Source organism: Coturnix japonica, chromosome 3 (genome assembly GCF_054131305.1).
Source record: "Coturnix japonica strain WE chromosome 3, WE-NBRP24, whole genome shotgun sequence".
Classification (NCBI taxonomy): Eukaryota; Metazoa; Chordata; class Aves; order Galliformes; family Phasianidae; genus Coturnix; species Coturnix japonica.
This window is the reverse complement of record NC_140665.1, coordinates 81,019,096-81,043,946: the sequence shown is the minus strand read 5'-3', so window position 1 is coordinate 81,043,946 and position 24,851 is coordinate 81,019,096. Positions and strand designations below refer to the sequence as shown.

At 35.2% G+C, this 24,851-nt stretch overlaps 1 protein-coding gene across 13 annotated transcripts in view; it reads left to right on the top strand.

Moving 5' to 3' along the window:
* The window catches only part of PHF3 (PHD finger protein 3), a 45,976-nt gene that overhangs the window by 15,577 nt on the left and 5,548 nt on the right, over positions 1 to 24,851 (top strand). For 5 of the 13 annotated variants that reach the window (XM_015859153.2, XM_085543826.1, XM_085543824.1 and 2 more), the window contains 14 exons: positions 393 to 548; positions 1,105 to 1,266; positions 1,968 to 3,735; positions 12,143 to 12,470; positions 13,608 to 13,785; positions 15,712 to 15,850; positions 15,974 to 16,130; positions 17,107 to 17,223; positions 18,366 to 18,494; positions 19,179 to 19,314; positions 19,626 to 19,824; positions 21,194 to 21,341; positions 22,763 to 22,852; positions 24,010 to 24,205. In XM_015859153.2, the coding sequence (XP_015714639.1) occupies positions 1,125 to 1,266; positions 1,968 to 3,735; positions 12,143 to 12,470; positions 13,608 to 13,785; positions 15,712 to 15,850; positions 15,974 to 16,130; positions 17,107 to 17,223; positions 18,366 to 18,494; positions 19,179 to 19,314; positions 19,626 to 19,824; positions 21,194 to 21,341; positions 22,763 to 22,852; positions 24,010 to 24,205 (3,727 nt within the window). In that variant the 5' untranslated portion in view covers positions 393 to 548; positions 1,105 to 1,124. Of the gene's footprint in view, positions 1 to 392; positions 549 to 1,104; positions 1,267 to 1,967; positions 3,736 to 8,909; positions 12,026 to 12,142; positions 12,471 to 13,607; positions 13,786 to 15,711; positions 15,851 to 15,973; positions 16,131 to 17,106; positions 17,224 to 18,365; positions 18,495 to 19,178; positions 19,315 to 19,625; positions 19,825 to 20,045; positions 20,161 to 21,193; positions 21,342 to 22,762; positions 22,853 to 24,009; positions 24,206 to 24,851 lie in introns of those variants that run through there. The other 8 variants (XM_015859156.2, XM_085543828.1, XM_085543829.1 and 5 more) reach the window with 4 other exon arrangements.

Sequence of the window (24,851 nt, the reverse complement as noted above, 5' to 3'; positions counted from 1 at the left end):
CAACCTCTATTTTTTTTTTAATTATTATTATTTTTTTTTTTTTGTAATTTTATGCTCATTATTGCAGCGGCTTCACAAGAGAGCTTTTAAAGCAGGTATTCACAGAGCTTCAGAAACAACCTGAAAATTTAACTGTTAGCTTCTTGCTTTTTTTAATTTATAGAATAAATACACTAAATCTAGGTAAGCAACAGATTAAAAAAAAGTGAAATAGATTATTTCTGTTGTTTAAGCTTTGCCTTTAAAATTATTTTGCCTAAGCGCCTGGATAGTGAGGAATAGGGTAACTTGCTTATTTGGAGTCTTGTGTTGTATTTGTAAGACTCTTCTATGTGTTTTTATAAAAATTGCTTGGGTGTTTGGCTTGATCTCACAAATTTCGCATCCTACAGGGACCAGGATTCATTAATCACACATAGGATCTTGGGATAGGAGAGGCTACCATTGCAGAACCAGACTTAGAGAAGGTGAGGAGAATGGCTGGTACAGTGGCCTGACTGCCTCTTAGGAAACCTATTTTCAAGAGCAACCTCTGGGATCCTTCTCAGGTTAGTGGAGGATAGGAATTGGACAGTGTTGTCTAACTCTGGCTGGGAGATTTGTGCATGCTGCACTCAACACCCTTGCAAAAATAAACAAATAAATAAATGGGTTGTAGATGGAGCTGTGTGATGTGGGTGGGACTTTCAGTTTTGAAATTGTATCTTATGAGAAAACTGTTTTTGAAGTCCATCATTCTTCTGGATCAGCTCTTTCCACTGCTCATCTTTCTTCACTTTTTCTTGAATGAGAAGGGGCAGTGAGAGACAGCTGATCCTGCTAAGACTGGGGAGTCCATCAGAAAGCTATGAGGACTATCCACAGAAATATTAAGCATTGGGTGGTAGCTTCTTCTACACTAAAACTGGGATTTTTTTCTTACCTATCTTCATTTCCCCCCCACCCCCTCCTTTTGTTTGTTATAAATGGCTAATTTACTTATTTTTTTCCTGTCTCTTTCCCTGCCTTACTCAGCTCTACAGCTGGCAGTGCATTTTGTTCAGTTTAAGTTTTAGGCTCTATCTTGTTTTTTTTGTTGTTTTTATTTATTTTTTTTTTCCCCAGTTATCGGTCTTGATGTTATTATGGATGAAGAAGGAGTTAAAGAGAGTGGTAATGATGCCATTGATGAAGATGAGTTAACTGTACCCAACCGGAGTTTGAGGAGCCGTTTGGAAGAAACGTCAGTCGCATCACCCAGGAAATCACCACGCTTAATGGCACAAGGTGGTCATTCAATAGGTTATATATGTTTTTGCATAAAAATGATGAGTAAATTTTAATATTTGATCATGTGTGTTTGACTACAGGCTTGTTTTTGTTTTGTTTTTTAGTAAGCTGGAGCTAGAGTTCAGTAGAGTATCAGTAAGGTGTCATTTGGAATGAATTCCTCTATAACAAATATTCTTCTTTGTGGCCTGTAGCTTTCAAGCTTATTTTGGAGTTTTGGTCCTTATACATAAATCAGACTATGTGTGTTTCTTTAACAAAACTCATATTTTCAAACAATATTTAGATTTTATATGTTGTGCTCTCTTAAAAACTTTCTAAACATTACAGCTATACTTCTAATCACAATATAACCTATTATATATGTATATCTATATATGCATGTTTTTACTTAGAGTAGAATAAAGTTGAGTGCTAGAAAAGTGGTGGGTTTTGATTCTTTTTTCATCGTGCTTATCAGAGGTTTTTTTTCTTTCATATGCTATTTGCAATTTTAACAGCTGTTAGAGTAATGAAACTTTTAGATTGAAACTGTTGTGTTTTTCTATTTATTAAAACTTAACTGTTTCACTAAACTTGAGTTCTCTTCGTGCCTGGTATTGTAAAGAAGGCTAAATCATTTCTACTCTAGGTTATTCTTCATTTGCAAATTGCAGTATATGGTAAAGCTAAGACCTTTTCTTTTTTTACCTTCATAGAGCCGGTCCGGAGTTTGCGACAGAGTACGCTGGCTAAGCGTTCAAATATTGCACCTGTAGCTAGTACCAAGAAATCATCTGTAAAAAGTGGATCTGCCTTCAAGACAGGACAGAAACAGCAAGAGAAAAATCCAGCTAAAGAGGCAGACGTTGCCACACCTCTGAAAGTGGAACAGCCTAAAGAAGTTAGGCGTAGTACAAGGCGATCAGGACAGACAGAAGGAACAGTAGCAGATTCCCAGAGTACAAAAAGTATTACTGGTCCTGGAGAGGTAAATGAAGTGAAGTCTGAACCCCTTGAGCAGGCAAAAGTTGAGGAAACATCCCAGGAGTTAAGCTCTAATTTTGGAGGAGCTTGTACACTTCCTAAAGAAACAAAAGAGATATCAGAGATTGCTACAAAGGCTGAGTCTGGGAATGTTGAATCAGTTTGTTCTGCAGATACTGAAATTACTGCACTTAATGATGAAGCAAATGATGTGAATGATTCAATGGGCTCGGAAGCTTCTTCAGAAGAAAAGACTGAAAATAAAACAGTGGAACTGGAGAAGATAACGGAAGAGCAAAGTGGACTAACTGGAAAAACTAACGATCCATCTAGTGTTGGTGTGAATCAGTGTGAAATTTATGAGACCTTTTCAAATTTGTCTGGTTCTGTAGAAGATGGGGTTGAATGTAGATTAGGTTCCTGTAGTGTTGAAGTCCCTGATGAAAATACATTGTTAGTAAAAGAATGTGTAACAGAGCCTGTGGATGATGGCAAGGGACTGGAGGAAACTGTAACTTCATCAGAGAAACTAATGGATAGTACAGAATTTGATAATAAAGACTTGAAAAGTGAAGAGTTTACTTCTGTTGACCCAGGAAATAGCATTTTAGAAAGCACTGTTCTTGACCATACAAGCCAAAATGTACAGCAGCAGATTGATAGTACTAAGGTAGAAGACTCTGACACATTAAAATTTCAGGTTGATGATGATAAACAATTTAACATTCCATCAAAATGTGAAAAGAACATGAAACCTCGGCATAGTAAATCTGTCGTAGAAAATAAGCAAAATGTGACTGTGAGTGCTGAACAGAAATCAAGTGCAACACAACAAGATGTAAAGCATTCAAGAACAAGTCTTCACAGTTCATCTTCAGCAAGTCTCAAGCGTAATGCAGATGAACATGAAAGTCATCAGCATCCAAATAACCCTGTTAAAATTAGGAAGAAACAAACTGATCTGGCTTTAAAAACAAAGAGCCGTCTTACAGCAGCCACTGTAAAAAAGCAGACTAATGCAGTGCTGAAGAAAGTACCCCGTGTCCAGGCTTCTGGTCTAGTGCATAAGTCATCAATTCAGAAAGCAATTGAGAAATCTTCTCAAAGTAGTTCTAAAGATACCCACCACCCTGGGCACCCAGTACCAGGACATATTTTAAATCTCGGTCAAAAGCAAGCTCAGAAACACCAGCTTGCTTCTGTGCTGAAAACAAATAGCTCTACAAAGGAAGAGCTAGAGGCAAAAGATGCCCTTGCGGTAGAACATCTGAAGGAGGATGATAAAGAAAAATACAAATCAAAAAGAACTGATAAGAATCTTCAACCTCGCCAGAGAAGAAGTAGCAAAAGTCTTTCACTTGATGAACCCCCCTTGTTCATTCCAGACAACATTTCAACTATTAAAAGGGAAGGCTTGGAGCATACCCCTGCTACTGAATGTAAACATGTTTGGGTGCCCAACAAGCAGTGTGGCTTTTGCAAAAAGCCACATGGCAACAGGTGTGTGTGTGGCTTTGTGCCTGCAGAGTTATTTATCGTTGGTCTCAGAAGACGTTTTTGTTGGTTTTTTTTTTCTCCTCTTAACAAATGTTTCTTACTGCTGGTACCAAAACAAATGTGTAGCCTAGTAACGGAAGCCTGTCTGTTGTACTGTGAATTGGTTTCATTTGCCCTCATACACTTTTGTCTTTTGGAATCTTAGAAACTAGTTTGGCTATACATTTTTACTTGCAAAGTTTTGTCTGCAATTCAGCTGGAATGTTGTGTATTCTGAACTAACTTTCTTTCCTCAGAATTCAGACAAAGATTTCCATGGTCCAGATTCATTTCTTTCTTTCCACATGCTCCTTAAGTTAAAGTTTCATGATCTATCATTGATTTGAATGGTTGTACATGTACAATTTTTAGCTGTTAGAACTGGGATTCTATTACATAAAGATGAAGAGAGGAATAGCAAGTTGGGTAGGGAGCAGAAAAGGCTGGGGAAAAAAATTATGAAACTTTCATACAGATATAGCCAAAATTGCTTTCATGTGCAACCTCATTTACCATTTGAAGTTGATGTCCCTCTGACACTAAGCGAACTGAAAAGGGCCATTATGTTCTAATAATGAGCTGTGAATCCAGGAATAAGAGTTCCTGTACTATCACTTTTTCTTTTAATGTTTTCATCATCTAGTACCAGTTTGTTTTTTGCTCATTTAATTTGTAGCTGTGCAACTAACTGTGTCCGTATTATGAAAAGAAGTAATACCAGGTTTGCTCTGCCTGGTTGGTGAGAATTGCTTGATAGGAGAGGTGATTAGTTTCATATGCTTTCTTTTGGAAAAAATGTAATTAGAACTTGTTACCACTTATACCTTCGTAATATTGTTTTATTCTATTCAGTTGTGTGTTCATGGTTTAGGAAAAAGGAGAAAGAAGAGTGTGACATGAGAGTATTGTAAAATAGCCATAGTTCGACAAATGGCAAAGACAAGGCTAAGATCTGGAACATTGGTCGCTTTAGAGATTTTTATTAGTGCTGTGGTACAGATTACTTGTAGAGAACGTTGAACTGAATTTGCAATCTTGAGTTTGTAAATAATGTTGCAAAGAGGTTTGCAATATGCCATACTAATGAAACACACACTTAGAATTCAGGCTATAAAATTGTAGTCTCTCGAACCCTTTTATCTTCCTTGCAATAAATGCCAACTCACCGCCTTATTAACGTAATACTAAGTTTGAAGAATTGATTCACGTTGGAGAGAATGTAGAGATTGTTTCATCAGCCTTGTTTGTGTAGAGGAAATCCCCAAGCAGGATGCTTATTTAGGTCTTTCACAGCCCCAGGGTAATCTTCCTGTGATCTTCCTATGCTGTGCTAGAACAGCGCAGGATGGATGGTACTGTTGAGTGCTTTGTTTCAGAAGCAACTCTTAAAAAAATTGTATCCAGTTTTCTATGATTGACCACATTCAAAGTTGAAGTACACTTACCCTGTACAGCTGACAGGAGGGATTTGGTTGGGAAAGAAGTCCATCCTTGTCACTTTCATGATAAAAAAAAAAAACCTTTCAAGTTAAAACGTGCCTTTACTTGTAAGAGCTGTGTCTGTTTCTTAGTGTTGCTAATTATTGTTCTTATTTTGAACAATAACAATTCATATTCTGCTTTCTACTTGTCTTGATGCTTATAAGCTGGAATCAACATAGCTGAATTGTATTTTGTATCACTCTTCCCCATGAACTGAGTGATCACCATTTTACTTAACAATCGGTTGTCACAATCTGTTTGCTTGATGGAAATCTGTTCATTCCCATTCAGAGATTTACTTTTGCAAGATAACTAAAAAAGTAATTGTTCTTTCAAGTGGAAACTAAACTCTGTGTTTCTTGGTCAGGTCAGATAATTAATGTCTTTTTGTATTCGGCAATTTTTATAACATATGGCACAGTTTTATCTGATTGGAGCAAAGTTTGAATTGTTTTTATTACTGACTGTAGTATTTCTTTCAACTTGTCTGACTTCACCATTGTGTCCCAGTACTGTCAGATGTCTTCTTGTCATCTAGCAACATACATCACACCCATAAATTTTGATTCATCCATATATGGACGAAAGGCATTTATCTATATGTGTGTGTGCATGTGTATTGCATGAAGGTTTTACAGACCAAAGTTGTTACCTGAAATTCTCAGTGAGTTGAAACTATGTTGGAAACAGTAAAATTTATCATAAATGTAAATGCTACTTTTCCTGAAGACAGAACAATGATATTTAAAAATAGAAGGAAAAAAAAACCCAAAAACATTTACAGTCCTGTCGTAGAGCTAGATGAGAGTGCTTTGCAGATTGAGAAATCTGTTAATGCAAGATTTCTTCTTGTGTCCATATTAATAAATTTCTCCATTTTTTCCATGTAAATGTTTGATACACTCAGGTTCATAAGCTGAATTAATTTCTTTCTTAGGCAAGTAGACAAAATTTAACTGAGGTTTTTAAGACCCTCTCCTTTGTCCACCAACTTAGATTCAATAGTTCATAGTACATAACTTGAGATTTTCTGTTACTAAACAAATTTTCTAGACAGCATTATAGAAAGCAAAAGGAAGTTTATAATTTTAATTGCTTTCTGATAATTTCCTTTTGATTTCTACAGTTTAGTATATTTATATTTTTTAATAACTTGCTTGGAATTTGATGATGCAGTTTGTGTGGTCAGAGTACTAGGACTTTTCAGAGCTCACAGATAAGCTTTGTAGTGTAGGACCCTTACTTAGGGTCATACTTTTTTTTCCTACATTTCAGTTGTAGGAAGTGGAGGATAAGGTATTGATAGTGTAGAAGGCAATTGTAGAAGTGTAGAATTTGATTAAAAAAGATAGTGTTCTAATCTCTTGGAAACAGAGAGTCACCAGAAAGTCTCTGTACATCTAATATACAGAATTACTTCAAGTGTAAAGTTTAAAAACAAACAAATCCACATGCTGTTGTCACTGTAGCAAAATTAAACTACAGTGTAAGCAAAACAACGTTGTAATATGTCATTAAAAAAATTCAAGGACTCCAGTGTGTTTCATAGAGCCATGCCATTTTATTGCTAGGCTTTTTTTTTTCCTTTAATACAGATTCTATTAATTTGCTACAATACTAGTAGAATTATTAATACCAGTACCAGGAGAGAGCCAGGAAACCATAGAGTGGTTTGGATTCGAAGGGATCTTTAAGATCATCTGGTTCCAACCCCCTGCTATACGCATGGACACCTCCCTCTAGACCAGGTTGCTCATAGCCCCATCCAACCTGGCCTTAAACACCTTCAGGATGAGAGGATCCACAGTCTATCTGGACAGCATGTTCCAGTGTCTCACCATCCTCACAGTAAAAGAATCTCTAATGTCCAGTCTAAATCTACTCTTTCAGTTTAAAATCATGTTAGTTGTCTAAAATAAATGGTTTTATAAAATACCTGTATATGTGCAGTTTATACAACTGATTCTGAAAGATGCAAAATGTAGATAGATTCATTTGCTAATGGAGCTTCCATTAATATTGCTTTTAATAGGTTTGTGGTTATTATTAGGAGATGTAGGAGATCTTTTTGTGGTTTGTGGAAGATCAAGGATTTTGTTTTTTCAGTTGCTTGGGTCTGTTTTTCTTCATTTACCTTCTGTTTGGGCAGAATAGAATTTTTTGTGTCATACTTTGCTTCTGTTTTAGAGAGGATTTTGTAACATGGAAAATGGAAAAGAATCTATCTTTATAGGAAATCACATGCTTGTATTATACTGGGAAATTAGTGTTTTCAGTATCTTTATCCTATGCCATGCACTTTATGTAAAGACATCTGATGATAGTGTTTCTTTTGAAGCCACTGTTGCTTGTTTCTAGAAGACTAAAAACCTGAAAAAAAATTGTTAATCATGTGTATTGAACTTAGATGGAAAACAAACAAAAACTTGTGCTCTGGTAACAAGGTTGTGCACTTCTTTTTTTTTTCTTTTCTTTTTTTTTTTTTTGGTAACCTTTTGTTTCTCTGAGTTTTGAATTGAGTCCATGCTACACTGATGTGAAAAACAGGCTGTGCTAAAGCTGCTGTGAATATCTTCCTCAGTCTCTATGGGAATAAAGTGGATTGGTAAAGGTTAAGCTCATCACTCTTTCCTTCTAATAATGTCTTTATTAGCTGAAGGCAAAACAATTGTTTCCATGGAATGTCTCAACTTCAGTGTTGGCTGACTTGTAGCACCAAGTTTTAAAATCTTATTTCACAGTGATTGGTTTCTCTAGCAACTTGTTTTTGTTATATGTATTGAGTTTATGTAAATTAATTTTAAAACCTGACCCTGTGTATTTTGAAAATGTGGTCCAAACTTGTGGTGTTTTTTTTTAATATCACAGATAAATTTAATTTGCCACAAAGAACACTAAGGAAAGTGTCCCAAACTTAAAAAAGTTTATGGAATGATTGCTTCAATTATTGTCTCTTTTTGTCTATGTTCCGTTCCATTCTGATTTTTGAAGGTGCATCTTTTTGCACAGTATGGAGACTGCCAAGAATTATTTGACAGGAATGAAACAATAAAATACTCCATGTGAAGGTCCCAGTGAACTGTAATACTTTCCACTGTCACCTGTCTGTTCTTAGAGTTTTCCATGAATAAAACAGTTTTATATTGAAGACATGTAAAAGCAGTTCTGATCTTATATTGGAGGTTAATACAATATTTTAAAACACTTTTTTTTTCTTTTTCAGCTTTACATCTTCCACTCCAGCCTTACAACATGGGTAAAACTCCTGCTCTGCAACTTGAAGCAATCTGCGTTCAGAAACTTTGGTGTTTTAAATAGTCCAAGATATCAGAACCTCTTCAGTCACAACTGACAGTTTTGCAAGAGGACATCTATGATCCTTCAAGCGAGGCTTCAGTGTCCCTTGAATTCCCCTTTTAATTTTTGAGCATTGCACTGTCACTTTTGTTACCCAAATACAATTACTTTTATCAATCATAATTGCATTTTGTGTACAGATGAGTGAAACAGATGAAGATGTATATATGGCCTTATGGTACAAAGGATTTCTTGCATTACTTGTATCATATGTTCTTCTATCAGCCTTGAAACTGAGACTTTTAGTTGACTAGTGTGAAAACAGTGACATTTTCAGGCGGGCAGTACCACTATTTTTATTACCATTTTGTATAACAGAGTTTAAGCCAGATGATTGTAAACACTTAAATTTTGTTCATAGCACAGGTTTCTTGGACATTTCCAGATTCTCTTTGTAGTCTTGCTTTTTGAATCTGAAGTTTTATTCTGCATGTTTAAATACAGTGCAGTTGAAACCTTATTGTGAAGGCTGGGATGAACCCAAATGGATACTCCATCTTCAGTAGTTTCATTAAGATGGCTAAAATGACATCTTTCCATCTTGGTGTATATTCTTTGTAAAGAATTACTTGTTTCTGAGCTGAATTCATTCACAGTTATTTATTTATTTATTTATTTATTTAAAATATTTGCAAAGAAATGAAGAAAACATCAACAAAGTATGCTTGTAAATATCTTTTAAATTGGGCTTTTAGGAATCAGCTTGTTCTTGGAAGCCTGTGCCTCTGCTCTTCTGCTTAATTGCCTTAAAATACTCCTATTCAGTATGATTATACTACTAAAAAAAATCTGAAATCATCTATTTCAGAGTATGGGATAGGCTTGTGTAATACACTGTCCAACAAGGTAAAGCCTGTGTGATAGGAAGGGGGAGGAAAAAAAAAGTCTCACTTCTGTTATTGCTGGGCCTCCAAATAAAGAGATAAGACTGAATGCTTATTTGGTGCTTTACTGATGTCCCAAACCATTCCTTTTGCCACTTGCTATTAGTGAGCAAAGGTGTGAATTACACACGCTGTCAGTTTAAAGCTGAAGTTCTGCAGCATTTTGTCTCTTTTATTCTCTGGAGTCATCTGTACTTTCCTGGGAATTTAAATCATTTTCTAAATATTAATCAAAATTTTAGTTCTGGTTGCTAAAGGTTGCAGTGTGCCCTGCTCATTTAACAGATTAGTTTCCAGTGCCTGAGTTTACAAACAAACAAACAAAAAAAACACAAACGTGTTTTAAATAAAAATTCCAGTAGTATTTGCAGCTTCAAGATTGTGCTTCCTCAGTTTCCTTCACTTTTTAACCAGAAGGTACTCATTCATCAGTACAACAAAATACTTGTCTGTTTTGATCTTACTTCAACACTGTAGAAAATGATTTTGGACTTTTATAACTGGTCTTTGGTATCCCCAGAGTTTTAGTAACTTTTGCAATGGCACAGGATGTGTCATGCCAAGTGTCTTGTAGATCCTTGGAATTGTGAAATAGGCACTCATGTATTTCATACCATCACATGTTTGGTTCTAGTTTTTCATAAAGATGCAGTCATCTTTGTGTCAAACTTCCATCACTTTTGTTTTGTTTTTCTGTTAATTTCTGTGGTAAAGAGGATCAGAAGCATGTAACAGTAGTGTTATATACCATTCTTATATCTTGCTTTGCTAGAACGTAGATGTGAAGACATGGAGGTACTGGCAAAACTTGAAGGAACATGTGCCTTCTTTAACTGAAACAACTGAATAGACAGACAGATCTTTTTGGTAGTTGTCAGTAACACCAGTGAATGTACTTGTAGCTGAAGGAATGAAAAAATGAGAGAGAAAATAGCTTTCTTCACAAACTGGATTATAAAAACATTTTTTTTTTTTTTTTTCAAATATATTGAACAGCAGTATAGGCTGCTAAAGCTGGAAGCGACCTGTTCCTTGAGTAGCTGGAGCTTTAAAGCTTATCAGAAAAAGCATCAAAAACTTACTGATTTACTTCAACTGAATTTAATCCTGATTTATTTTGGGTAAGTAAGGACAGAAGATAAAGCTATGACTCTTTTCTGTTCTTGCACTTCAAACTTATGCTGCTAGACTAGGAAGATTCTCCATCTCGTAGTTTTTTGAATACAGTACTGCCTCAAACCGCCTAGAGTGTTCATCTACAGTTCTGGTGAATGAGAATTCCTCTAAGCACATTTTGTAATATATGCTCAGTCTTTCAAAGTAGGTAAGTCAACAAGTAGTAGCTCATCTTTGCAGGGGCTTGTACACATTAGGTGGAGTATTCCTTAGAAGAGTCTACAGGCTTCAGTCATCCATGGAATTTACAAAGAAATTGTATGTAATTTTTCAGTACTTAATGAAGTTACACTTTTCATAATGCAATCATGTGCAGTCTTTCTGTATTTTCTTCTGCCGGATTTTAAGATACATGACACGTTAATGTAAGAAAAGATAAAAAAGAAGAAAAAAAAACAGGTGGATGACACACGAGATTTGGAGGCAGATCAGAACACTTAAATTAGGTGCATTTTAATAAATTATTTTAAAAGCCATTGCTTCTGAGTGAAACAAATATATATTGATGTTTGATCTGTTTAACTCTGAAATTCCACTTCACTCCAAAATAGTCTGAGAAATTATACCTATCAGCGTAATCAGGGACTAGTGATACCTACTGAAATTCCAAAGTAGCTTTAGCAAAGTTGTTGGAAACTAGGATTTTGTCTTAGACCAGGTGATCTTCACTACACTTTGAAATGTAATGTCTGCATAGAGTCACATTAGCTGAAGAACGATGAGTCTGTTTAAGTGACTCTGAAATGAAAAGCATTTCTTTAAGCAATTCTCATTTTGGTGTTATGATTTAAGAAGCTATTAGCTTAGAGTAAGATGGCGTCACAGAAATGACATGTACCTAATTTCAAACTAACTAATAACTGCAAACAGGCCAGATTTAGCTTGAAGCCAAATTCTTGGCCCCAAGTTCACTAGAAAGAGTGGGGGGAAAAACCAGCTTTCTGGAGATAGTTGTGTGCTATTTATATTTCTCAGAATACTCAAACATGTCTTATTGCAGTGGAAGGCTAAGTCATATCAGTTGATACATTTCTACTGTGAGTTTGGAGGAAAACATGATGTATGCTCCTACAAGAAAATGTTTCACTTTTCTCAAACATAAATTCAGTGGTTCTGAGGTTTTTGAGAGTTTTATTTTTCTTAACTTCTTTGCTCAACTTGTTGAATCTGAAAAGGTTCTTTTGGTAGGTTTTGGGATCAGGTTACAAGTACATAGTGAGGTTGTGATATTCTCTTGGACTATTGCAAAATGGCAAATAAAACCACTCAAACCTATAAATGCAGCCATTTCTCAGATCGTACCATGTTGTAAGGCTGGAGATGGATGTAAAGCTACAAAGAGAATCGTTTATCAGGTAAGAACAAGTTGCTGAGATGTACAAATCAAAGCAAGCGTGATGCATTCTGCTTGAATTGTTGCTTGCTTTTTAAATGTTTTTTTATGTGCTAATCTATTTTTGCTTTGTTTTCAGGTTTATGGTAGGCTGTGGTAGGTGTGATGACTGGTTTCATGGTGATTGTGTTGGACTGAGTCTTTCTCAAGCGCAGCAGATGGGCGAAGAAGATAAAGAATATGTGTGTGTGAAATGCTGTGCTGAAGAAGACAAAAAGGCAGAATGTTTAGATCAAAGTGTTCTGGATACTCAACTGAAAACTGACAGCCACAAGGAAGAAAAAACAATTGAACATGAAAAACCAGGGGTGTCAAAGCAAGGACCTACTTGTAATCTGAATGTAACAACTGAAAAAGGAAAACAGACAGAGGACACAGGGAAACATAAAGTCAAAATTTTCAAACGGGTGAGTCTTATTTAATGCTTAAATTCTTTTTTGTTACTGAGGGTAGAGGGTTTTCTCCTACCTCACTTTTTTGGAAATACATTATAAACATTCTTGAATCTCATATAAACCTCTGTTATTATTTTCAGAGTTACTTCATTTTCAGACAGGTTTGGCTGTTTTGAATTTTTGATACTCTCCTCTCTTAGATGGAAGGTTGAGCATAAGTGTGTTCAGCTATGTATATTTCTATCTGTTTAAGCAACATACACTATTCAGAAGCAGCTCTTAACCCTTCTCACCAGAGAAAGAATGCATGACAAATGTAATAGAAAAGAGGTTATTATGCTGTAGATTTTCCCATGTTACATAACTAGTGTAAACTAATGCTGTAGCCTCAGATCAAAGGATAGCCAGATGGTTTTGAACATCTTTTTTTGAAGAAGTTAGTGAACTTTTCCTTCACAACTCCAGTCACTGTTCTAAGGCATCTGCCAATTTGCTATATTATATAAAGCATGCATCTTCTAAGAATCTATGGGACTAGGTGAAAACAGCATTTTAGTTTTGACTGTTTTACTTTAGATTTGATTTAGAAGAAAATGCCTGATGTTTTAATTAGTGTTTGTCTACTTTCTTTTACTTATTAAGTTCAGTGAGGTGATTTTTTGTTAAACTTGTTTCAGTCTTTTGGCATGTTGTATCATGTTTAGCATAACTTAATCATAATTGATCATCTTTTGTTTTATAGCGTTGCTGTGATTCTGATATGTAAACTCTTTTGTTTAACTTTGATCAGGTTTTCTTTCAATTTGTTTTGTTTTACATGTATTCTGTAATCATATGTGGCTTCCTTTGGATGTATGACTAAAGCAGGTTGTGGGAAGTTCATTGGTATCCCTGACAGCTAAACTCAGTGTTTTTCAACATAGAGCTTAACTGTGATTTACCTTGGGCCAGTTTTTCAATAAAATTGTCAATCATTAATTGGTAGCAGTTTGAGATATTGTTCAGTAACTCCCAAGACAGCATTACATAGTGGTGAGTGTATATCTGGGGAGTTTACTATACTGTATACTTAAGAATTGAGAATAATGCATGGTAATTGTGCTGTGATTTGCATTCAGTAGAATCTTATTGTGTAAATGTTTGTTTCAGGAATCTGGTGATGGGAAGAACTTGTCAGAATCCAGAGACTCAGATACTAAAAAAGGCCAACATGTTCCTGCTCGTAAAGCATTGCAAACTGCTGTAATTCCTCGGCGGTCTTCTGAAGAAAAAGGTGAAAAAATGAGTAAAGAGTCACTTAATGTGGTTGAAAAGTCCTCAAAGTCAGGTAATGACTTGGAAAAGTTCTCCATGCTGTAATTAACATTTACAGTGAAGGACAATGGCTTTCTATGTAGTATCAATTTTTAAATGTTTTGTTCCTGCAAGTGATTTTCATTTGAAATTTGAAAGGTAAAAGATATTCCCTCAGAATAAACATACCTGCATCTTCCACCTCCTTTCCAGGAAACAGTACTCTTTTAAGTTCATGGTGCAATGCAGTTCCTGTGATCTGGCATTGAAAGCTTAGCAGCAATGCTAGTGAGATTTTGTATGAGAACTGACTTTAAATCTTAAACTCAAACTTTGAATTCATGTCTAAAAAAAACCTGCTTTTCTGGTCTTTTGTCAATTCTGACATTGAAGAAACTTTTTTTTTTTCTTTTCCTTTCTGGAAGAAAAGAATTGAAAATGTCAAAATTAAATGTAAATCTGAACATAAGTATTTGATACTGAATGGCTTCCTTTATACTTCAGATACTGAACTGTTCAAGTTCTGAGTCACAAAATAGCTGACAGCCTTTCCAACTACATATTGCATGGGTGAAATGAGTCTTCAGCATCTGTGAAATCATTGAATTGTTCTAAAATATATGAACTGAATTAGGAGGTGACAAAAGGATATCTCACTGATGTGTTCAGAATTAACCTGAAGATTGCTTTTAAACTGTATGGCTAGGGCAATCAGCATAAAAATGGATAAGCTGTGAGTTTGTCTTTATCTTAACTGCTTTTTAGGATGCTTATAGTGGCATTGTTTATTGCTAATCTTGCTTACCATTTCCCTATTATGGGACTGTATTTTCAGATGGTTGAAATTTGTCCGAAATATTGCTTGCATGTGGAAACTTTCCTCTGACACTCTCAGACTTCATTTTATTTTTAAAAAGGTTTAGCTCATCATCCAATTCTGAGGAGAAGATGAGCAAATAAATGCATTATTAGAGCTGCTTTACCTAATAAGCCTAGCATATCAGATCACAGTGTAAAAGTATGACAACAGTTTCCAATCTTTACTGCCTTTCTAGTGAGGAAGGAGAATTTATAATCTTGGTAGGGCTGATTGTCACATTAATTACACAACTGATGTTCCAAATGCATATTCTGCCCCATGGAAAATAAAATCTGTTTTTTTTTTTCTAATTATTTGAAAAGGTAGTTTGCTTCTGATATTGAAGTGTTTTAAATTGCACTCAGTAGTTGAAAGAAATAATGAAGAAATGTTATTAGGGATATATGCATATGCTGAGACACAAGTAGTCAGTTGAAACTTTGCAAATTAAAATTTGAAGTGATTGTTGAAATGATTGTAATTTGGGTATGAGTGCATATTGTCTATATATATGTATATTTAATGATACAAGATGTATAATTATTATTATTTATAATACAGATGTTATATTGGCCATGTTTGAGACTGTCTGTTACCTGAACGGGCAGCTGAGATTCTCATGATTGGAGTAGTTTTGATGGCTGTCAGATTCAGGAATGCTAAGTTTAATGATAAAGTCCATTTTAAATTAATGTTGAATATGCTTGTGGTAAGTGCTTCCCAGTATGCTTTTTTCCTCAATGTAGCAAAGGAAAAATTAGGCTTAGTAGAATATCCCAAGTTGGCAAGGAACAACAAAGGTCATCAGATTCAGCTCCTGGCTCCATGTAGGACTATACAAAATCCAAACCCAGTGTGTGTGATCATTGTCCAAATACTCCTTGAGCTCCAGCAATTTGAGTCTGTGCCTGCTGCCCACCTCTCTCTGGTGCAGAACCACACCCCAGTGTGAGGTTGGCCTTTGGGCTGCCAGGGCTCACTACTGTCTCAGATGCAACTTGCTGTTGACCAAAATCCTCAGATCCTGAAAGTAAACAGGCAAAGAAAATGTTTGTTGTAGTGGCCATGCAGCTTATGGTTTTTAACTCTGTGTTTTCGTAGGTGTTCATGAGAAACAAGAAATAAAGAAAAAGAAAAATGAGAAAGGACCAATCAGTGCAAATGTGCCAGCTTCCAAACCTTCTGCTGATCAGATAAGACATAGTGTTAAGCAGTCTCTTAAGGAAATTCTGATGAAAAGGTATGAATATGTAATTGAATGAATATATTAATTTTTGTTTGCAATTATTTTCTTTCAGAAAGGGGGAAATAATATTTGGAAATGATTGGTAATGTTTGTATTTGCTTTTATGTTCTTTCACAGGCTGACAGACTCCAGTTTAAAGATTCCTGAGGAGAGAGCAGCAAAAGTTGCCACAAAGATTGAAAGAGAGCTGTTTTCTTATTTTCGGGACACTGACTCAAAATATAAGAACAAATACAGAAGTTTAATGTTCAATCTAAAAGATCCTAAAAATAACGTATGTATTACTTGTCTGTAATGGTTTGCCAAAATCCTTTATTTACTGCGTGTTAAAGGAACAGCCTTCTATGAGAATACATTATTAAACCTCTCACAGTTAATCTTGTTCATTATTATCGCTCTGCGTTTCTTTATCTCTTTGATGTTTTGTCCTCTTGTGCATACCCAGTCTTCTCTGTTTCTACAGTTTTGTGGTTTTATTTTCCCCTACCATTAATACTTCAAATCTTTGCTTTCAGTGTACATAATAGTCAGTTTTCAAAGTGTAGTGAATGTAGCTTGCCTTGTCAAAGTAGCCTTTACTACTGATGTGTATTTTTTTCTCATAATTTTCTTTTTTATTTGTTTCTGTCATGTAGCTTGTCTCATTGTAGTTTAGGCTTCCTATTAGCCCATTATTTGATATGACCTGTTTAGCTTCTTTCTTTTTTGTTTTTATCAGTTATTCTGATAATTTGTACTCTGTTCTGATCAGGTTTCTTTGTTCAGTCTCTCACTCTATAGTAATGATAACAGACTGTAAATTGTATGAACAGGCAAAGTTCTTTAACTGGCTTGCTTTCTTTGCTCATGCTGCCAAGTAATGTGAGTCCTTCTCCCTCCCACCTTTATACCCCTTGGAATTCTCTTAAGTCAATCAAGAAGCATAGATATCCTCTTTATTATTAGCTTCTTTTTATTGTGTCATACAGAGAATTTACAACTTTACAGAAAATTCTGTTAATGCTGCAGTGGGTGTAAACTTAGTTTCTATTTTTGCAACAACATTTAACCATACTGCTGGACATTAAGGCTGTGTACGTAGATGCAGACTAAACAGGGAACTCTAGAGTCTAGTACTGTTTCTGATACAGGGAATATTTTAAAACAATACATTATGTGTATGGGGACTATACTGAATGTTGTTCTTTGACTTTGTTTGCTGTTATGAGCTGTTTTTGTCTCCACAGCAATAGCTTTCTTTTTTCTTCTAGATACTGTTCAAAAAAGTACTGAAAGGAGAGGTTACTCCAGACCATCTAATAAAAATGAGCCCAGAAGAACTGGCCTCCAAAGAACTGGCTGCTTGGAGACAAAGAGAAAACAGACACGTGAGATTTGTCAACTTAATGTTGTTTAGTTGGCTGCCTAAGTGTGTGTTAATTTCTGTTTTCAGGTTAAGTGCATTTAGAAAGAACAGAATGCATGTCACTTAAATCAACAGCAACTGGTCAGGAGGACCTCCATAATTTATTGAGTATTCAAAGCCAAAGGGAGATGTTAGTACAGAAGTGAAAGAACTCTCATAAATTCCTGAAAGGGAGAAACGATGCAGCTTTCTTTATGTTCTTTTTTTGTGTCTCAAAAGGAAAGGCTTTTGTGTCTGTTCTTATTTCCAGCAAGATTTTAAAGCTCTAGTTGGAGCTTTGTAGAACAATTCTAACTAGGGTGAGAGATCTCTTAGAACAGGCCAGACAATAACCAGTGTTGTTTATAACTCACGTGTAAATGGCACATCTCATCTCACCCACCAAGAAGTCTGGAGCTGAAAATGTTATCTGTCAATCTGAAAACCATTTAAAAAAATAAATAATAATGCAAAGTATAGGAAGTTTATTAGGTTATTTTAAGCATTACTTTCTTGGAAATAGAAAGTCATGATATATTTATAGCTGTGTTGGTAGTTGAAAAAGAGAAGCAGGAATAGTAAGAGCTGTGTTACTACTTTTATACAAGATACCTTTTTATTGAATAGTACCCAATAACTGACAAATGTTTTCCTTTTTTCAGTGCAGCAAAGCAGCAGTCCTGATGAGAATTAGCCTATGTGTTACTGGAAGAATACATATATATACATACATACATATTTTTGAGGAAGAGCATTAGGTTTATGTACTCAAGCTCTTGAAAAATTACATAAATCTAGGTGTTTTTATGTCCAGCATTATCCCCTACTTACTGCTATCATTATGGAAGAGTTAATAATTCTTTCTTTACGAAAATGTGCATTAGTTGTATTTAAATTTAGTGTTGAAGGTTACTTTACAGTTTCCTCATTCTTGTATTTTAAGTGAAGTTAGATGAGCTGCTTGTGTTTTGCTTTGAAGAAACTGCTTCACATTTTCAAAATAAGAATATACTCTTTTATTCCCAGAGAGTTCCTTGATTACAATCCTTATTTTCTGTTTTACATGTGCTGATTTCCAAGTTTTATTATGTGGAAGCAAATAAATATAATCACTTGTTTTTACAGACTATTGAAATGATTGAGAAAGAACAGAGGGAAGTTGAAAGAAGACCTATCACAAAAATTACTCACAAAGGCGAAATTGAAATTGAAAGTGAAACACCAATGAAAGAACAAGAAGTTATGGAAATTCAGGTAGGAAAGAGACGAGCATATTTGGTTCATAGATAACATGATCTGTGATTGTGTGTTAGTTCTGTTTGAAGTTTAATTCTTTTTTCATCCTGATTGACTCAGACTTACAGACTTGGTGGCTTTTTTTTTTTTTTTTTTGATGAATTGATGAATACAGCAGAAAATACTATAGAATACATATGTATAATAAATCTTATGTAGAATATATTTGGGAATACCTATTCGCTATTTTAATGAATTTATATAGTTTTTGTCATAGCCTTTTCAGTTACATAGACTTTAGAGCCTCGAGGCTATAGGCTTGAAGGGAAAATTTTATCATAGAATCATAGAATGGCCTGGGTTGAAAAGGACCGCAACGATCATCTAGTTTCAGCCCCCCTGCTATGTGCAGGGTCGCCAACCACCAGACCGGGCTATCCAGAGCCACATCCAGCCTGGTCTTGAATGTCTCCAGGGCAACCTGTTCCAGTGCATCACCACCCTCTGAGTGAAAAACTTCCTCCTAATATCTAACCTAAACTTCCCCTGTCTCAGGTTAAAGCCATTCCCCCTTATCCCTTCTTGTAAACAGCTGTTATGTCTGAAGGGAAGAAAATACTATAAATAAATAGAAGCAGTACAAATAGTAATATTAGGAATATTAACAGAAGAAAAAATCTGCTATCTTTTGACTTTCCTTAGGAACCTAACATGATGAAGTTGCATGAGAAGTCAGAGGAAGCTGAGAAAGATAAGGAAGGAAATGAATCTGCATCTCCAGACACCACAAGTCAACACAAAAATCATCTCTTTGATCTTAACTGCAAAATCTGCATAGGTGACAAGAACATAAATATTTTTATTCTCAGTCTGCAGACAAGGATGTGGTAGCAGAGTTTTACTTAGTTTATAAGAGGGACAATTTTAAAATGATAGACTGTTGGCATAATGCTGCCTTCTATTTGTAAAATGGAGACAGATAAATGAACCCTTTTAATGAATGCATGTGCTGTATTTATCCTATTGCACTACAATTGCAATAATGTATTTTTGGTTCATCTTCCATGTCTTTCGAGGAAGTTCTCTTAGTTGTTTTTTTTTTTAAACTAAAAATCGAAACATTCAAAACATCGTAATTCATGTCTACAGGTCGAATGGCACCACCTACTGATGATGATCCTTCTGCAAAAAAAGTGAAAGTGTCTGTTGGTGTTGCACGGAAGCAATCAGACAATGAAGCAGAAAGCATTGCAGATGCGCTTTCTTCAACATCCTCTATTTTAGCTTCAGAATTACTGGAAGATGATAAGCAAGACTCATCAAAATCCTCCCTCCCAACTCTTCCAAAGTAATATATACTTAAGAAAAGTATTTTTAAGTGAAACACGTTACTCCTCTTGTTTAGCTATTATGACTAATATTAGGGTTTTTTTTTATAGCATTTCATATAGTGGAGGCGGTACACCTCTTCTCTTAGGAATGGGGCTAATCCGTTGATGCTATGCATTTGTATAAATAATGCTACATGTGTAGTGATTACAAACCTCTAATTCTCATATTTCCTTTCAGGGAAAATAAATTGCTTTACATGCCTCAAAAGAAGTAGGTTTATATTAAAAAGGTCAGAATGTAGATTTCATATTGTGTTGTGCTATTAAGAAACATAACAGTGCTGCAACTGAAGGTGTGTATATGCTTGTATGGAGATATATATACATAATGTTAGGGAATTTGAGTTTGCTGTGAGCAAACCATGATGGATCAGGCTAGCTTCAAATGTCAGAAATTAATTTCCTAATTAGATGACTTTTCTGATGTTTGTCTCTTACACTACTTTCTTAGTTATTATCCTTATGTATTGCAACAGCTAGCCCTTTAAAGTTTTGCCACCAGTTAACTTGAGCATGTAGTACTATAGGTCTGATGCCTTGCAGTTAGCGCTGGTGTTCATATTCTTTTCAGGCTCAAGGGACTAGAGGTCTTCTCAGGGGTGAGAAAGAAGGTGGAGCTGAAGTGATGCAGTCCTTCTTACTGATTTTTCCATTGCTCATTCCTGGTGCTTAATGCTTTCTGTATTATCTCCAAAACGAAAGAGAGGAGGATGTAGAAATCTCATTTGTTATCAACATAGTGTATTAGAAGTTGCTTTGTATGGGTGATAATGTTGGAATTTGGAAGAGGTATTGACAGAGCTTGTGGAAGTGATGCCTGTGTGAGAGCAGCTAGCTGGCCAAGCAATGGGTCTATAGGTGGTGGACAGCATTGCAAGTAGAAGTAGGAATACGGAAAGCAGGGTGAAGACAGGCCAGCAGTTTGCATGCCGTCTTTTCCCTCTTTCCACATTGCAGGGCGAAGATAGATCTTAATGGGTCTTCAGCACTGTACATGTTTCTCTGTCCTCTTTGGTACCATTTTTTAGTTCTTGGAAAAAATAATTTCTGCAGGCTCCAAAAATACAATACTGAGCTAATATGCTGTTTATTCAATGGCTCTTCATGTGAGAAAAGCCATTGAATAAATGTCATCTTCTGCTACCCTGGAAGTTACGGAATTATATGCTTATCTGCCTGTCTGTTTTCTTGCACTCTCAGGTATTCTTAACTGAAAATTAAATTTCTTAATGATCAGTAGCTTCTTTTGTGAAGAAAGGTGATTATTTACATGTCATACTCTAAACAAAGTGTTTTTTGTCTTATTTATTTATTTATTTTTTAAAGATCGGAAACACCCGGTACTGTAGAATGTGAAAGTCTGTTTCTGGCGCGCCTGAATTTCATCTGGAAGGGTTTCATCAACATGCCTTCCGTGGCAAAGTTTGTTATCAAGGCTTATCCAGTTTCTGGCTCTTTTGAGTATTTAACAGAGGTACTTACATTTATTGCAAAGAATGGACAGTTCTTTTTTGAACTTTAGTGACTTGTTTACCATTTATGCTAATGATAGTGTAATGATGAAAGACAGTGAAGTGTGATCATTATACTGAACACTGTGCTTGCAGGAGGGAAGAATGTGGGCAGAGTTTATAAGTAAAATATTTTTCAGTTTGCCCTACGTGGTCCCATGGTTAAGCAGGATTCAAGTACTTCTATTTCTTTTAAGGCTTTTCTCTCATCTTTCTTGAGGATGAATAGTAGTTTCTATAGAGATAATTTTGCAAATATTGAACTGTTTATAGTTTGCTTTGGAACATCATCGGTGTTACAAACTAACATGAAAGTTAGGACAAAATTTATTACTGAAGTAATCACCTCAGTGGAATCCATTTTTTGAGTTACAGGTGAGAAAATGAAAACTTCCCTTTGAACTGAAGGTATTAAACAAGTCAGCATCAGTTTTTGTAAGAAAGTGTCTGTTGGAGATTTCTGTTGACATTATGAGAAGTCTTTTTTTCTACAGTAAAAATGTTTATAACAGGATTCATATTTTTTTCTAATCTGATGGCAATTACAGTCCTTGTAAGGCTAAATTAACCTTAAAAATGTTTATTTAGTATTCTGTTCAGGCACTGAGAGGCAGGAAAAGGATACGACTACTTGTAACAGTTGTCACTGCAGCATAAAATAAAGATCAAAGAGCATGTAAGGCTCAGTATTACTTCTCGCCAGAGACACAGGATGTGTCAGCCTTCTAATTAAATAGTGTTAGGTCTTCTATTAATGTGCTTATTTTTATTTTGCTGTAAATCTTCAGTCAGTTGCAGATCACATAGTACCTCTTGGTGTTAAAGGACTGTTTTAAAAATAGAGTGTAATTAGTATAATTCTTCTGCTTTATTTCAAAACAACTGATTTTCCTAAGTTGTTCTGAAGTTATTCTTGACATCTTTTTATATCACTAGCAAAGAGTGAGCTCAATTAGTGCATGAGAACAATTTTTCTTTTGTGTACGTAAGTGTGTAGGTTATATATTTTCTCATTATTCAAATTCTAAAACCTTATTATATTCCTCTATACATGTGTGACTCTCAGAACAGCTAAATCTTTAAAGAAACTTGAGTTTTTCTGGAGTGGAGTTTGATTTTGTTAATGCAATGAATTGTTATGGAGGAAAGTGTAGAAGAACAGCTTTGAGTGATAACTAGATTATTATTAATCATTGATTTTGAACTGAAAATCCGAATAGAAATACCCAACATCTAAATTTAGTTAATCTTCTAAATTATTTTTTCTACTGTTGTAACTTCTACTGACTTTTAAAATTAGTATTTAAGAACTATAATAATTAAGTATATTTTGAATATATGAAATAGATGCATTTGATTCAGATTTCTGTTTTCCTTTTTATAGGATTTACCTGATAGTATTCAGGTAGGTGGCAGGATATCTCCTCACACTGTCTGGGAGTATGTAGAAAAAATCAAAGCCTCAGGGACCAAGGTAAGAAATTTTACATACTGTGGGCTTGCTGTTTAGCATACATTCTGTTTACCCTAATTATCTTATTTTCCTGGAACACTTGCAAAATATGTGACAATTCAAGGATAACTACTACTTATGTTAAATATGATGGCTGGCAGCTTGTGGCATTTATTTTCTATCTAACCTTAACCTTCTGTTCACTGTTTGAGAGCACGTGTGTTTGTTGGAGAGATATGCATATTTGAAAACAGCTTGACATGTCTCAAGTACTGCTTTCTAGTTCCTGTAGAGTATGTAAATCCATCTTGGTGGCCCAAGGTGGACTTGTACTGCAGTGTGCAAATTATCTTTATGTTGAGGAGTCCCAAACACTGCTTTCTCACAAGTACTGAATAGAAGGGGATACTTTTTTCCATTGATCTGCTGGCTGCTGTTGTTCTGACACCAAGGATGCAGTTGGCCTTATTTAAAGCACAGGTGCATTACTGGTTTATATTCAGTGAGCCCACCAGGACCTGCACATCCTTGTATGACAAAGCGCTTTCTAGCCAGTTAACATTGTAGACTGCCCTGGTTTCTGGAAATATTCCATATGGAGGTGCAGGATTTCTTCATTTACTTTGGATGAGGTTCTGGTCAGCCCCTTGGAAGAGCAGCTTGCTCTTCTGCATATCAACCCATGTCCTAACTGGTGTCATCTCAGTTTTGCAGAGAGTCTCCTGTTCTTTCATAAATTGATTAAACCTTTTAACAGGATCAGCCCCAGCATCAACTGCTGAACTGGGCTTTGGATGTTATTCTGGGATCTGGATACTCATTTTCCTTTAGTATTAGATATTATCTCAGATACAGTAGACTCTACAATGTAAATTTTCCTAATAGTGTTATGGGTAGGAAGGGGAATAATCTAGGGAAGCATGCCAGCTTCCAAGTAAACTTCTTATTTACTAGGCTGATTAAAGGTTGACTTTTTGTCATGAGTTCTAAAGCATTTTTTTAAACTACTGAATTTTTTTTATTTATCTTTTCCATTTTCCTTACTTCTGACACGGTTTCTGCTCATTCTGTTTTCTCTGCATTTTTGGGAGGCACTTTCTTGTCTTTGAACCTATGCTTTTAAATAAAGAACAGTAACTAAAACATGTCTGATCTTTTATTTCTCTTTTTGTAAACAGGAAATCTGCGTAGTTCGCTTTACCCCTGTAACTGAAGAGGATCAGATATCCTATGCTTTGTTATTTGCCTATTTCAGCAGTAGAAAACGTTATGGTGTAGCTGCCAATAACATGAAGCAAGTCAAAGATTTGTATCTCATCCCGTTAGGTTCCTCAGATAAAGTCCCACATCATCTCGTGCCTTTTGATGGGCCTGGTAAGTACAGCATGGGATTTGGAGCTTTATTACCGTAGCACTTCATATATATGCTTACAACAGTAGTGGGATTTAAATTTTAAAAGGCAATTAATGATGTTATAGAAAATAAGTAATTCTGTTCAAACAAGTCGTGATTTTTCCATAGTGTTTTATTTGCTTCCTTGGGAAGACATTAATTTTCAATTCTAAGATTATTCTGATTTTTTAGACTATCATTGAAAGCATTACTTTGAGTCATTTTATTTCACGTTTTAGTACTTAATTACTTTAACCTAGGTTTCTTTGTGTTTACAATCTCAGAAAATTCACTGGTGCAAGTGACCTATAATAGTAATCTCACTGAGTTCCAAATTGATACTCCTAACTTTAAAACAGTATTTTTCATTACTTGAAATCTATTAACTTTTCCATAAGTGACTCCCAGCTGCTGTATAAGTCTTATTTATTGTGTCAATTTATTTTGGTTATTTTTTAAAAAAAAAAAAAAAAAAAAAAAAAAAAAAAGAATTATTTCATTTTATATGGGATGGAAACTAAGACAGGATTAGCTATAACTCCTAATTCTCTTTGCGAGAGCCTAGTTTAGACAGAACAAAATGCATAGTGAAGAGAGAGATAGTAGTATATCTTGAAACACAGTGCC